The sequence below is a fragment of the Penicillium odoratum genome (genome assembly GCF_028828045.1).
Source record: "Penicillium odoratum strain IBT 22623 chromosome Unknown utg000008l_segment0_segment0, whole genome shotgun sequence".
NCBI lineage: Eukaryota > Fungi > Ascomycota > Eurotiomycetes > Eurotiales > Aspergillaceae > Penicillium > Penicillium odoratum.
Genome location: NW_026643150.1, coordinates 3662755 through 3676563, shown reverse-complemented (window position 1 = coordinate 3676563; position 13809 = coordinate 3662755). Strand labels below are relative to the sequence as shown.

Sequence of the window (13809 nt, the reverse complement as noted above, 5' to 3'; positions counted from 1 at the left end):
AAAAAAGGGTAGAATAGAGTAAATTATCGTTTATCTACCCAAATCTGGTTACTATAGTGATGAAAATTTGATATCGGACGTTGGATAGCACGTGATTTTCTTCCGAGGATTCCCGATATCTCTTAATTATGTAAGAGGGTAGCTTATGTAACGTGGTGTGGTAGGTAAAATCCGTGGTGCACGGATCACGACCCGTCCTCCCGTCTTGGACGGAATTCAGACATGAAACCTCCGAATCCCGTTTCTTCTCTTCTTCTAGGCACCGACCGCACTAAATTTTTTATTTCTCCGTGCTCGGATTCTCTCCAAATTTATTCTTGAATCCCTATTCATATTCAATCTACCGCTATCCTTAATCTGCGGCTTAATCGTGGCGATACCGCCGGATCTCGGGATGGAAACTAGCCCAAGCCAAAGTGGGACCCCGGCGCCCTATGGAAGGGCTTGTTCCAACTGCTCTAGGGCGAAAAGTAAATGCATTTTACTCGTGGGAAGAGGTTGTGAAAGGTGAGTGTAGTGTTCACAGGCTCTTGAGAGTAGAGGCTCACCATGCGTAGATGTCAAAGACTGAAGAAAGATTGTCGACCGTCGCCAACGGTACGAAAGCGAATTAGTCGCTCGTCCACTTCTAAAACAGCGCAGCTAGAGGCAAAGCTTGATAGTATCGTTTCTTTGCTGCAAACTACTGGCTCGAATCCCGGCCTCGCGGTAGACTGGGATTCAAGCGCCTCGGGGTCAAAGCAACCGTCTCCGTTCAATTTTCGTGGTGCTGACATGCCATCCCCGGCACAAACAGCGTCTTCACCAAATACTGCTTCCATAGTGGATGCCTGCACCGCACTGCAAATATCTCCTGAGATTGCTGAGAAGACAATCAATGACTTTCGTAAACAAAATTTGAAGATGCTTCCTTTTCTTCATATTCCTCCTCATGTCACCTCACAGCAACTCCGCAACGATAAGCCATTTCTATGGCTATGCATCATGGCTGTTTGTACACCAGGAGAGAGTAAAAGAAACTCGCTTTTCGCCAAAGTAACCGATCTTTTTCACCAAGAACTTATCCTCGGGAGCTCTCCAAGCATGGATATTCTCCTCGGGACCATGACATATGTTTCCTGGTGAGTGGCAGAAGCAAACCATTCTTATGAATGCTAATATCCGGCTTCTAGGACAACCTTTACCAAGAGACCATTCCTCAACTTCTATGCCCACATGGTTATGGGCCTCATCTGCGACATGGGGATCAATAAGGCTGTTCCAAAAGACTTATCAGCTATGCAGGCTTTCAAATGCGCAGTTGGTTGGCAACAACATATTAATACAATAAGAACCTTGGAAGAACGAAGAGTTGTGCTAGGATGCTTTCTAATCACATCCAGGTAAGTCATCCATCACTTCTTTCTTTGATGCTGGCTAATATGAATTCGATGTAGCGTTGCATTGGCTCTGAACCGGATCGACGCCTTGAGATGGAGCCCACATATGGAAGAAAGTTTAACTGTTTTGATAGACTCAAAAGAATGCCCGGAGGATGAAATTTTGGTCAACCTGGTCAAGATTCAATTGGTAGTAGACAAGGTATATCAAGCTCGGCGCGACGGTGATGACCAGTTAATATCGCGCTTTTACATCAAATCATTCCAAGCTCAACTTGATGTTGTTCGAAAACAAATTCCCGCACACTTGCAACAAAATGGTGAGGAGATATGACTTAGAAAATCGTTCCAAATCTCGCTGACCACACGAACAGAAAACATTTTGATGCATGTGTTCACCGCAGAGCTTATCATTCATGAGTGGGCCATTCAAGCCCCTGCTGATCCACAATCCCCCGAGCTATACCGACTCGAAAGTCTTTGTGCCGCTCTTCACGCAACGAAGAACTGGTTGGACGTTTGGCTGTCAGTTTCCCCACTTGTGTACCTGGGCATGCCTTTCACAACATTTTTCCAATTCTCACGGGTCATCGTGAGCCTGTTCAAACTATCCACACTGGATGATCCCGGCTGGGATAAGACCATGGTGCGGAATACGGCAAATATCCTCGATTACCTTGATCGAACAGGTTATAATATGAAAAGGTGCATTGATAACACCATGTCCCCAGATGACGCGGACTGGTCTGTTCTTGAAAAGGGGATCAAAATGGTCCAATCAATAAAGCAAGGGTGGGAGCCAAAGCTTATGGAGGTTTGGTACCCGAGCTTGCCTTCTACTGGTCTCAATGGTGACGAATTTGTTCCACCTGCCCCTGATCTCGCCATGTTACCTATCGATGGTCTTGATGATGCATGGATGATGCAGATATTTGGTTCCTTATGATGTTCTTCTTTATCATTTGGCGTTTTCCGGGGTTCCAAAATGGATGGATGACTGGTTTCAGGTATGGCTCCTCTTTGAAAGTCCACCCTATGTATTTAATAACCGATCAACTCGATCAAATCATCCCCTAATGCCGAGAATTGTCCTTCTTGAAGTAAGTTGATAATCTTGAACCCATTGACCTCGCTGTGCGTCGACCGAGCTGCCTTGACTTGGTGATAGGTCTAGAGTGTCTTGGAGTTTCAATTGCCCAATCAATGCTCCGATGAGTTGACCGCAAACCTTGGAGGTTCGCTCACAACACCGAGCACGAAGACATAGACCTTGATATAGAGGGAAAATGACTTCGGGTATCTGACCAGTAACAAGCAACAAATTGATATCTAGCTAATGATTGTTGATCACGGATCAGCATACACTTATGGAACTGCAATTCGTAATTTATTTAACACTTTGGAAACCTCCACTTGAGATCTTCATTGATCATCATCCAGCTCGAATCTTGGGAAGTATTCACCTAAGCTCAGTCAAATCTCAAGGACTGGATTTTCTCCACAGCATCTTCCTGCACTTCTCGTACAATATTTTCCGCACTAGCAACATTATGAATCAATCCAACAGATGCGCCTGCATACGTCGCAAGCCTGCCATCTGGCCCCCATCCGTCATCACCGGCCTTCAAAGCATCATCATGAAGACTCTTCAGCTCATCAAAGGGAGTGCCTTCCTGGTACTCCACGAAAGACTTGTTGATAATAGTCCTTGGACTGTACGCAGTCGGCCACCCAAACGTACCCCGGAGATGGTTATACAGCAGCGTTCGCGTCGTGTTCACAGCCCCATCTGACGCACGCACGACCTCATTTTGGTATCCCCGACTAATGCGCGCTTCCTCGGCAGCTAGGAACCGAGTCCCCATAGCTACACCCGAAGCACCTAGACATAATGCCGCTGCCACCCCGCGACCATCAGCAATCCCTCCTGCTGCTACCAGGGGAATTTGGCTGCTCGCAACAGCGTCCGCTACCTCGGGAAACAGTGACATGATTCCCATACCATCGTTCGCCCGACCGTGGCCTCCTGACTCGGCTCCTTGCACGACAATAACATCTGGCTTCTGAGATATCTGCAGAAGCTGCTTCGCTTCGCCTAAAGTACCGATCTGGATCCAGATCTGGGTTTGGGGAGATACTTGGCGGATCTGGCGCGACCACTCCTCGTACTCTTTTGCACTTTCTTTGGGGGCATATAACCAAGCTGCACATGGATTGTATTTCTCAACCGCGGTAATGGCGTCGTTCAGATCGTCTCCCCAGAGCTGGAAGCCGACTCCAACCGGTAGGAGTGGTAAAGTGTTGAGTATTGGCGATGAGACGCCTGTTTGGAGTAGAGCAGATGCTTCTTCAAGGTCAATGCTAATATCTTTGGTTTTGATACCAGGCCCGATAAATCCTAAGCCACCGGCGCGTGAGACAGCGACTGCCAATGTTGGGCCGGACATTACACGCATCGGCGCGCTGATGATAAAGGGGTTTAATGCCCATGGGTAGCGCGATAGTAATTTTGCACTCATGTTGGTTGAATCTCTGGAAGTATGGGAAGTAGTCAGCTCGCCAGTACGTGAAGGATTGAGGGAAAGTACCGATGTTTCTCGATGAAGTCATTCACGTTCATTCACCGCAACCCCTTGTATGACGCTTGGATATTGGTGATGTTCCTTACCAACGCAGATAATTTTTAAAAAGAAATCTAGGCACATTTAATATGAAAGTGTAGCAAGGATAAATTTGACAATATTCTTGACAATTTTCGCTGAGAAAATCACGTTTTTTTTACATCGTTGTTCTTGTACCGTTGGCTCCCCCAACCCCCCCCCGCTCCCGCAATATCCGCTTCACCCACTTCTTCCACACTCCACATCAACGCCACCACCATGCAGTTTCTGAAGCGGAAACGGACTCGAAGGGCCTGTAGCCCCTGCAGGGAGCGAAAAAGAAAGTGTGATGGGCTCGAACCTTGCTCCACTTGTTCTGAATGGGGCTATGTGTGCCACTATGAAATCCTACAACGAAAGCCTCACTCTACTAAGTCCCCAACGCCTAATTCTCTCCGTGAACTTCAGTCCTCTCCACAGACTACTGCAGGGTCAAGGACTGTTGACATAAATCAATCGGGGCTGGTCCGTCGCTTGGAGGCCAACTCCGGGGCCGCTTGTAAGTCTTTTGACAGCTTTCCTAATTGATCACATCAGCTGATATCTTCTGTAAGTCATGAGAAAGCTTGGGTTGAAGATCGATCCAGCAAAAGCGCCAAAGCTTAACCTTTTTGGTTGGAATGTTGGCTCCCGGAAATTGTCTTCTACAGCTCTCCCGAATTTGCTGAACCAGGCTCTATCGGTCGTTGATATTACCTCGCTTGAGCACACAAAAGCTTTGGCACAGGTCTATTTTGATAAAGTGGATCCGTGCTATGGGTTCATTGACCGTCACGAGTTCTTTAGAAGACTAGAAGCACGTTGGATATCACCACTGGGACCCGATGTCTACGATAGCGTTCTCTCTGGAGTTGCTGCAATTGGTTGCCTCTTCTCGCAAAAAAATGCAACAGTCTCAGAATTGCACTTTGTTCGAACGGCTAATAGCTGTCTGGATACGCATCACCTGAGTGGTCCTCCATCTGTCGATCTCATAACTGGATGGGTACTGAAGTCCATTTATCTTCGCTTAACAGACTCACCATACTCGACTTGGATAGCCAGCTCAACTCTTATGCACCTACTCGAGGCTGCAGGACTTCATCCCGAAACAACTGAAAGCTCAGTTCTTCCACCGAGTGCTCAATGTGATCCCGACCTTCAAAGACGACTGGTGGGCGTTGCACACCACTTGAATGTCTGGACTTCATTTGACCTCGGTATGTCGCGAGTATCGTTCCAAAAGAACGACCTACCGTCCCCCCCATCATCTAAGCCCGGCGACTACACCGACGAAGTTCTAGGCCTTTTGCCAATTTCCCTTAGTTTAGATCCAGGGAAGCCAACAGACGAAACCGATCTCAATTCAACTCTGGCTAAGCTTCTGGACGGGAAGCACACACAACCTCCCTCCATTCTCGCGCAATGCAACCTCGCCCTTTGTATTCTTCGACGTATCCATACCCAGAACATGGATATCACCGCAAGTCTTGCAGACCGAGTATTGATCCTCTTGAAGAAGGGACTTGGTTGCGCTAGTAGTATGGTATTAGATTGTTCTCCCTGGCATCAAGTAGCGAATGTCCCCTTTCAAATCATCTGTGTTCTCCTCACAATGGATACCCGATCATCGCTGGCCATGCTTCCCGAGGCAATGCGGACTCTGAGTTCGGTGGCCTCTGCCTACGACACGGCAGTTTTGGCAGAAGCTTACAGCACAGCATGTTTACTGGTTCTATTGCATCAAAAACGCAGGAAAGACGATATCGCGACGTTAGGAGAAGCGCTCAATGTTCATCAACAGGGGAGACCGGAGTCTCCACTGCAGTTCAGCCCCAATTCTGAGGAGTTTTCATGGCTAGGGGCGCTTGTCGCTGATCTGCCTGGATTGCAACGCGGTGACCTTGATCAATTTTTGAATTCAGATATGATGGATCCGTCGTCAATTTTGGGCGATTCCATCTAGTGGATGGAATTACGTTCCTTCATGTCGATCAGCTAAATTCTAAATTCGAATACCACTTACGTGTTTCTTATGCGGGTTCATACAGTGGGTAAGCAGTGGCGCTGTAGACTGTTATTTGTAGACATTTTTTCTCGGATGTAGCTTTGGTTTGGTTTACTGTTCACGGAGTGACGAACGCGTACAATCCGCACTGCGGCTCTTGCGGGATTTGCGGATAATAGATGGTTGAACCCGCAAAACATCCGTAATAGCCGTACATCTAAGATGACACATTTAGTGCAATACTTGATATTAAAAAGACTTGATCACTGGGATTTCTAGGCTCATCCTTGTCCTGTGAGCCTCTTTGCCTTTCAGTGTGTGCAACCCAAAAAGTGCCCGGAATAGAAAACCAAGTGTCACGACCAAACAACATGAACGAGAAGCTTCCTTTAGAACTAGAGAAAGCATATCCTCCGCCTCCCAATTCCGAAAGCTATGTCGTTGATTTCGACGGGCCTCATGACCCAGAACATCCCTACAATTGGAGACTTTCTACCAAGTATGTCTATCCTACCAGATTATCTTACCAGACCCCAGATGTGCAATCCACTGACAATATGGTCGAAATCGTAGGCTTTTTTTCTCTATCCTGGTCTGCTCAGGAACATTAATCGCTTCATTAAACAGCGCCATCTTTGCTCCGGGTATCGACAATGCCAGCGCAGAATTCAACGTCAGCTCCGAAGTCGGATCACTTGGAACATCCCTCTACGTCTTCGGCTTCGCATGCGGACCCATGATCTGGGCTCCCGCCTCTGAGCTACGAGGACGAAAATGGCCCTTGACCATTGCCATGCTTGGCGAAGGTATCTTCACAATCGGATCGGCCGTCTCCAAAGATATACAGACGTTGATCATATGTCGCTTCTTCGCTGGTATGTGTGGTGCAAGTCAACTCACCGTTGTCCCTGGTGTTCTCGCAGATGTCTTCGACAATACATACCGTGGAATGGCTATCTCGCTGTATGCATTAACTGTCTTTGTCGGCCCGTTTACTGCGCCCTTTATTGGGGGGTTTATCACAACGAGCTATCTAGGCTGGAGATGGACCCTTTATCTGCCGGCCATTCTAAGCTTTTCTAATGGTACCATTTCATTTCTCTTTCTGGGTGAAACCTATGCTCCGTGTCTGCTTGTGGCGAAGGCGGCTCGTCTCCGTCGAGATACTGGCAACTGGGCGATTCATGCGAGGCACGAGAAGATCGAAGTGGACTTTATGCAGCTTGTAGAAAAGTATTTGACCCGGCCGATGAAGATGCTAATTACTGAGCCGGTTATTCTTCTTGTTTCTCTCTACATGTCTTTTATCTACGGGTTGGTTTATGCGCTGCTCGAGGCATATCCGTATGTCTTTCAACATACATATGGCATGAGGATCGGGATTGATGGACTCCCTTTTATTGGCTTGATCATAGGCCAGGTGTTGGCTTGCACTTTCATTGTTTCCCAGCAGGGCAAATATGCACAAATGCTGGCCGAGAACAAGAATGTTCCCGTACCAGAATGGCGACTCTCTCCCACCATACTTGGGGCTCCAGTGTTCACTATTGGAATATTCTGGTCAGTATCCTTCTGCTTTGTCGATTTGTACTCACGCCTTTCAGGTTTGGTTGGACGGGCTTCACCTCTGCAATCCATTGGGCCGTTCCCACTGCAGCGGGGGTATTTATTGGGTTCGGGGTTCTTTGCGTCTTTCTCCCATGCTTCAACTACCTTGTCGACTCTTATATTTCGCTGTAAGTGATGATTCTTTTCTTTGAAGATTCTGGAAAATTAACATGCAATAGAGCTGCGTCTACTGTTGCCGCCAACATTATCCTCCGTTCATCCGTCGCTTCAGGATTTCCACTATTCACCAAGCAAATGTTTGAAAATATGGGGATACAGTGGGCTTTGACATTACTTGGATGCCTGGCCGCGGTCATGATCCCGATCCCTCTTGTATTCAGGGCCTATGGACCCCTACTCCGAGGGAAGAGTAAGCTTCTTCAACAATTGTAAAGATTTTCTTTAATGTATTGCATAACTGTATATAACCGAGGGATCAAAATCAAATACGAGTATATAGACTAATAAACCACTCCTGCCTTTGATCTCAACTTTGCACCGTAGTACCAGATAATCAATGGAGCCGGTAGCCCAACAAATAAACCAATCAATCCAATTGTTGTATTTCCCCAGCCATACCCGAGCTTTTCATACATAGTCGGCGCAAAAAGTGGGAACACAAAGGCCGTGATGCTCCTCATGAACTGGCTGGCAGCACCTGAGCTCCCCGTGTGCTCCGGGTACGCTTCCATCACATAGGCCTGTAACGGCATGCTGGTAATTTGCATTCCAAGCATGGTGATAAACGCACCGATATCAACAATAATCCAATGCAAGCGATAATGAGCTGCCCAGCCGTATAGGAACAAACCTAAAGGACCAAGAAGAGCCCCTGGAAAAATAGAAGGTATTCGGAGCTCAGGACTGTGCTCTCCATTCGCACGGGTTTTGAGTCGGTGGTATAGGCTGTCCATGAGCTTAGCACAGACTTGACTACCGGCAATTTCACCAAAGGCAACTGCGATGTAGTGCAATCCGCTGATCTCGATAGATTCGTTGTATTGCTTAGTCCATAGATCAGAGAAGGTGGACAGGACAATATATAAGATGCCATAGTAGAATGCAGAGATGAGCGAGGCAATTTGAATGATAGGGTGGAAGGCCAAAAGCCGGAGTGGGCGAGATAGTGCTCTTCCCAGGACTTTGACAGGTGATCTGTTCGCGTTAAAACGCTCATCTACAGTGTAGTATCGCGAGTCCCCGGTTTCTTTTCGAAGGCGCTCCGCTCGACGTCGTAGGATTATCGGTTCGTATGTCTCATGGAAGGAAGTGAATGAGACCAAGATCATCACGCATTGGAAAATTGATGTCGACCAGAACATCCATCGCCAAGTGGTGCGCTCGGCCATAAAACCTCCAATAATGGGACCTAGAGCTAGCATTAGCAAACTGGAAAGTGTATCACGAAGCCAATGTATACGTACCGACAGCTGCTCCCAGCAGGGGAATAAGCAGATAAACACCCAGAGACTTACCACGCTGCTCTGGTCGCCACACATCCCCCAGAACACCACTCGCCAGCGCATAAATAGCACTAGCACCAAGTCCAGCGAAGAATCTCGACGCAATTAGAATCCCCTTGCTATTCGCAAACCCACACGCAACGTTCCACACTAAGAACCATAGGCTAGAGGCGTGCAGAATCGGCTTGCGACCATACACTTCCGAAAGGGGCCCAATAGCCAGAGGACCAAACGCAGTGGCCAAGAGGTAGATTGACAGAGCCATGGCTGATTCAGCAGAACTCATATCGAATTCCTTGGCTATTGTCGATAATGCTGGGGCCATAATGGTGGATACCATTATACGGTTGAAGCCTGTCGCAGAGAGCACGTCCGTGACAGCCCATTTGCGACCTGTGCGCCAGTCTTTGGGATTTTCTGCATCGAAAGGCTCCGCAAATGCTACTAGGAATGGATCCTCTTTCTTGCTGGGAAGGCTGATTGGGGCCAGTTCGAGGTCTGCGGGGCCCATGGTCGCAATGGCGTCGAGGTTGGATCCAGAGTCTTTTGATCCCATATTGCTTTGAACAGGAAGTGAGACTTGCTTTTTGTAAACACAGTACTTGAGGTATCTTAAAGTATAAATATGAACCAATTGGACTAAGAACGGAAACAGTAAACCCGGAGATCACCTATCAGTAGCTCGGGGATCGGGTCGGATCCGACCGCAGGTCCCGAAGCCCCGAAAATCCGAGTGCGAGGCTGATGTTTACTTTGATTCAAACATTGAAGATCAAGAAAAAGATTCAAAATGACAGTAAACTACCTCTAGACTCAGGCACAGTGGCTTTGAAGTGAAAGAGCAAGATGATTGGGCCAGCTACACCTGCATTAACCACCAACAAGAACGCGTTTTGCAGCCTCCAAGGCTTTAGCCTCCTTTTCTCACCACCTCAAGTGCTACCCCTCATTTTTATGTAATAATTATTCTCTGCCCTACAGTATACAACTCGGCTTCTTTAAACATCGAGTTCAAGAAAAGCCTTTGATAAATCGAAAGCCTTGCAGCGCCATGGATGCCCTGTCCGGCGTAGCAAGTGTTATCGGCGTCATTCAGCTAGCGGGGAGTGTCATAGAAATCTGCGGGGGCTATTTGAGAAACGTGAAAAATGCGAAAGATGATATCCTTCGCTTGCAACAGGATGTCATTAGTCTGTCGGAAATACTCAGCACACTTCACGACCTTCTCCGCGGGCTAGATGGTCCCAAACTCACAACCACGCAAAACCTATCCCACAACCTTATGGGCTGCGAATCTGCTTTGACCAATTTGAAAGAGAAGTTGAGTGTGCAGTCCACCCAGAACCCGATGAGAAGATGGGGACTTCGAGCACTGAAATGGCCTTTGAAGCGCTCCGAGGTCGACGACGCTGCCCATCAGATTGAGAGATATAAGACATTGTTCAGTCTAGCTTTAGATATCGATCAGATGTTTGTTGCATAAAAGAGAAGGTTGATGATATGGCTAATTTTTACTCTAGGAAAGCGACTGATTTGATTGATCAGAAAATTGATTTGGGTAGACCGAGGATCGCGAAAGGGGCAGAATTCGATTCCTACGACAATGACCATATTGATTGCCTCCCTGGAACCCAGACCGAACTACTTCAAGGGATTGAGGACTGGGCAAGCTCATCAGATGGAAAGTGCATATTCTGGTTACGTGTAATGGCAGGAACCGGAAACTCTACGATCTCCCGGACCGCTGCGCGTCGACTGAAGGTCAAGAATGCCCTCGACGCAAGCTTCTTCTTCAAAAGAGGCGAAGGGGATCGAGGTAACGCAAAGTGTCTTTTTCCAACTCTGATAGATCAACTGGTAAGGACCAATCCTCGGTTCGTGCCTGCGGTCCGAGAAGCAGTTGAAGACGACCCCAATATTTCCAATAAGGTGCTTCGAGAACAATTTGAAAAATTGATTCTCAAGCCACTTTTGACAATCCAGCTGAAACAGGTCATATCTACAGTGGTTATTATTGATGCACTAGACGAGTGCGATAAGGAAGATGATATTAGAGCAATTCTTCAGCTTTTACCTCAAGTCCGAGAAGCCAAATCGGTTCAGCTCCGATTCTTATTGACCAGCCGACCAGAATCAGGAATCCGACGAGGCTTTCAAGGCATCGCTGAGAATCATCAAGACCTGATACTTCATGAAATCCCTCAGCCAGTGATTGAACACGACATCATGTTATATCTCCAATATCAATTATCGATGATAAGGGAAGAGCGATCGCTTCCCTCGAGTTGGCCTGGAGATGAAGCCATCAATATTCTGGCTGAAGGAGCAGTACCGCTGTTTATCTCAGCTGCAACCATATGTCGATTTATCGGTGACGAGAATTGGAACCCAGAAGTCCGGCTTCAAGTAATCCTTGCGGACCAAGCCAACTATGTCTCTAAAATGGACAGCACATACATGCCAGTTCTGAACCAACTGCTTGCTGGTCAAGATGAATGGGAGTCACAGCAACTGGCTCGGGAATTTAAGGAAATAGTTGGAGTGATCATTCTTCTTGCTGCTCCCCTCACGGTGCATGCACTTTCTCGGCTACTTGACCTGGAAGAAGCAACTGTCAACAATCGATTAAACCGGCTTCACTCAGTCCTCGATATTCCAGCCAATGTGGGCGTACCAGTGCGGCTTCTACATTTGTCATTCCGCGATTTTCTTCTAGATCATAAGAAGAAGAACAGTCCATTTTGGGTGGATGAGAAAGAGAATCATCAAAAGATCGCGACTCATTCCCTAGTGCTAATGCAGAAAAGCCTAAGAAGGAATATCTGCAATTTATCATTTGAAGGCATAACCCGCCAGGAGATCACCCAACAGACCATTGATCAATATCTGCCACCAGAATTGCAATATGCATGCCGCAATTGGACCCAGCATTTGAAAAAAAGTCAAGATTCGACTAAGCTTGATAAGACTTTGAGATTTCTCAATCAGCACTTTCTCCAATGGATGGAAGTATTGAGCATTCTTGGTATGGTCTCTGAGGTTATTGAAGCAATCAACAGACTACAATCTGGTATAAAGGTCAGTTATGAAATGATAACTGCATAGGCCAAATGCTGAACCTTACAGGATGATGGACTCCCTCAACTCGCTGCATTTCGCAACGATGCGAGAAGATTTATTCTTCAAATCGGCAGATTGCTGAGGCTGCACCACTTCGGATCTACTGTTCAGGGCTTATATTTGCTCCATTACAGCCAATTGTACGAGGGGCGAATACTGCAAATATGCCTGGTTGGATAGAACGACTGCCACGGGTTGATAGTCAGTGGAGTGCGTTGCAGCAGACGTTGGAGGGGCATAACGCACCAGTCAACGCAGTGGTTTTCTCTCCTGATGGGAAACTACTGGCGTCAGCTTCCGATGATATCATGCTCAGGGAAACAGCAACAGGAGCGCTGCAGCAGACGCTAGGTCATAGTGGTCAAGTCATTTCAGTAGCCTTCTCTCCTGACGGGCGACTGCTAGCGTCAGTGTCATTTCCCTTGGAATACTTGGAAAAGAAGACAATCAATCTTTGGGAGACAGCGACTGGCGTGCTCAAGCACAGAATAAAAGTGAATGAAGACGCTCAATTGATGGTCTTCTCTTCTGATAGGCGAATTTCGGTATCGGCCTCGGATAAAACTATCAAGCTCTGGGAGACGGCAATTGGCACACTACAGCACACGATAGAAGCGCGCGAAGACGATGTCCAGTCAGTTGCCATCTCTCCTAATGAGCTAGTGCTGACGTCGGCTTCATGGGCTATTGAGCTCTGGACGCAAGAGTTTACACTCTACAGGCATGATAGTTTCATTAACTCAATTGCAATTGCCTTATCTCCTAATGGACAACTGCTGGCGTCAGCTTCCCATGATCATAAGATCAGACTCTGGGAGACAGCGACTGGTGCGCTACAGCCCACGTTAAAAAGGCCTAGGGCAGGAGGTCACTTAGTGGCCTTCTCTCCTGATGGGAAACTACTGGCGTCGGCTTCTTTGAATGGTACTGTTGGGCTCTGGGAGACAGCAACGGGCGTGCTGCAGCAGACACTAGAAGGGCATAGTGAAGAAGTTAATTCAGTGGCCTTCTCTCCTGATGGGCAACTACTGGCGTCGGCTTCCCGGGATCATACTATCAAGATCTAGGAAATTATAAGAGAAACAGATATACCACAGAAAACACGAGAAGAGCATAGGGAAAGAGTTGAATCAGTGGCCTTCTCTCCTGATGGGCAACTACTGGCGTCAGCTTCCTGGGATTATACTGTTAAGCTCTGGGAAGCGGCAACAGGAGCGCTGCAGCGGACGCTAGGTCATAGTGGCGTGGTTAATTTAGTAGCCTTCTCTCCTGACGGGCGACTGCTAGCGTTGGAGTCACTTTCCTTGGAAAAGAAAATAATTAATATTTGGGAGACAGCGACTGGCATGCTGCAGCAGACGCTCAAAACCACAGGCATTTTTGAATATCTTCGATTCTCGAAGAGCCGCCGATGTCTCGAGACAAATATGGGATCATATGATATTCTACCCTTCTACGAAGTATCTGCAGACCAGCTTGCTCAAACTAGCATTCAAATCCTTGATCAGTGGGTGAATATATCTGGAAAAGATGTCTTATGGCTTCCTCCTGATTACCGACCAATATGTTCAGCATTCAAAGATGGTATAGTG

General features: G+C 47.3%; 6 protein-coding genes across 6 annotated transcripts; 4 read left to right on the top strand and 2 right to left on the bottom strand.

Annotated features, from left to right (window-relative positions):
* Positions 1-394: 394 nt before the first annotated feature.
* Positions 395-2325, top strand: N7520_011605 (Zn(II)2Cys6 transcription factor; the record flags this gene model as incomplete). Its single annotated transcript, XM_057145538.1, is given in 6 exon segments — positions 395-507; positions 558-1121; positions 1173-1382; positions 1437-1569; positions 1582-1699; positions 1754-2325. 6 exon segments carry the CDS (start codon positions 395-397, stop codon positions 2323-2325), a joined length of 1710 nt encoding a protein of 569 aa, XP_056991292.1.
* Positions 2326-2848: 523 nt separating this feature from the next.
* On the bottom strand, positions 2849-3898 carry N7520_011604 (nitronate monooxygenase; the record flags this gene model as incomplete). The annotated part of the gene is made up of 1 exon (XM_057145537.1): positions 2849-3898. The coding sequence occupies one exon, from the start codon at positions 3896-3898 to the stop codon at positions 2849-2851; it is 1050 nt and encodes a 349-aa protein (XP_056991291.1).
* Positions 3899-4258: 360 nt separating this feature from the next.
* N7520_011603 (uncharacterized protein) lies at positions 4259-5984 on the top strand (the record flags this gene model as incomplete). Its single annotated transcript, XM_057145536.1, has 2 exons — positions 4259-4538; positions 4594-5984. The coding sequence occupies 2 exons, from the start codon at positions 4259-4261 to the stop codon at positions 5982-5984; spliced, it is 1671 nt and encodes a 556-aa protein (XP_056991290.1).
* Positions 5985-6053: 69 nt separating this feature from the next.
* Positions 6054-8027, top strand: N7520_011602 (MFS transporter; the record flags this gene model as incomplete). The annotated part of the gene is made up of 5 exons (XM_057145535.1): positions 6054-6072; positions 6360-6525; positions 6600-7586; positions 7631-7762; positions 7814-8027. 5 exons carry the CDS (start codon positions 6054-6056, stop codon positions 8025-8027), a joined length of 1518 nt encoding a protein of 505 aa, XP_056991289.1.
* A 68-nt stretch (positions 8028-8095) lies between these two features.
* Positions 8096-9653, bottom strand: N7520_011601 (MFS transporter; the record flags this gene model as incomplete). The annotated part of the gene is made up of 2 exons (XM_057145534.1): positions 8096-9003; positions 9059-9653. The coding sequence occupies 2 exons, from the start codon at positions 9651-9653 to the stop codon at positions 8096-8098; spliced, it is 1503 nt and encodes a 500-aa protein (XP_056991288.1).
* Positions 9654-10148: 495 nt separating this feature from the next.
* N7520_011600 (uncharacterized protein) lies at positions 10149-13284 on the top strand (the record flags this gene model as incomplete). The annotated part of the gene is made up of 4 exons (XM_057145533.1): positions 10149-10567; positions 10618-12175; positions 12224-12357; positions 12420-13284. The coding sequence occupies 4 exons, from the start codon at positions 10149-10151 to the stop codon at positions 13282-13284; spliced, it is 2976 nt and encodes a 991-aa protein (XP_056991287.1).
* Positions 13285-13809: the final 525 nt, after the last annotated feature.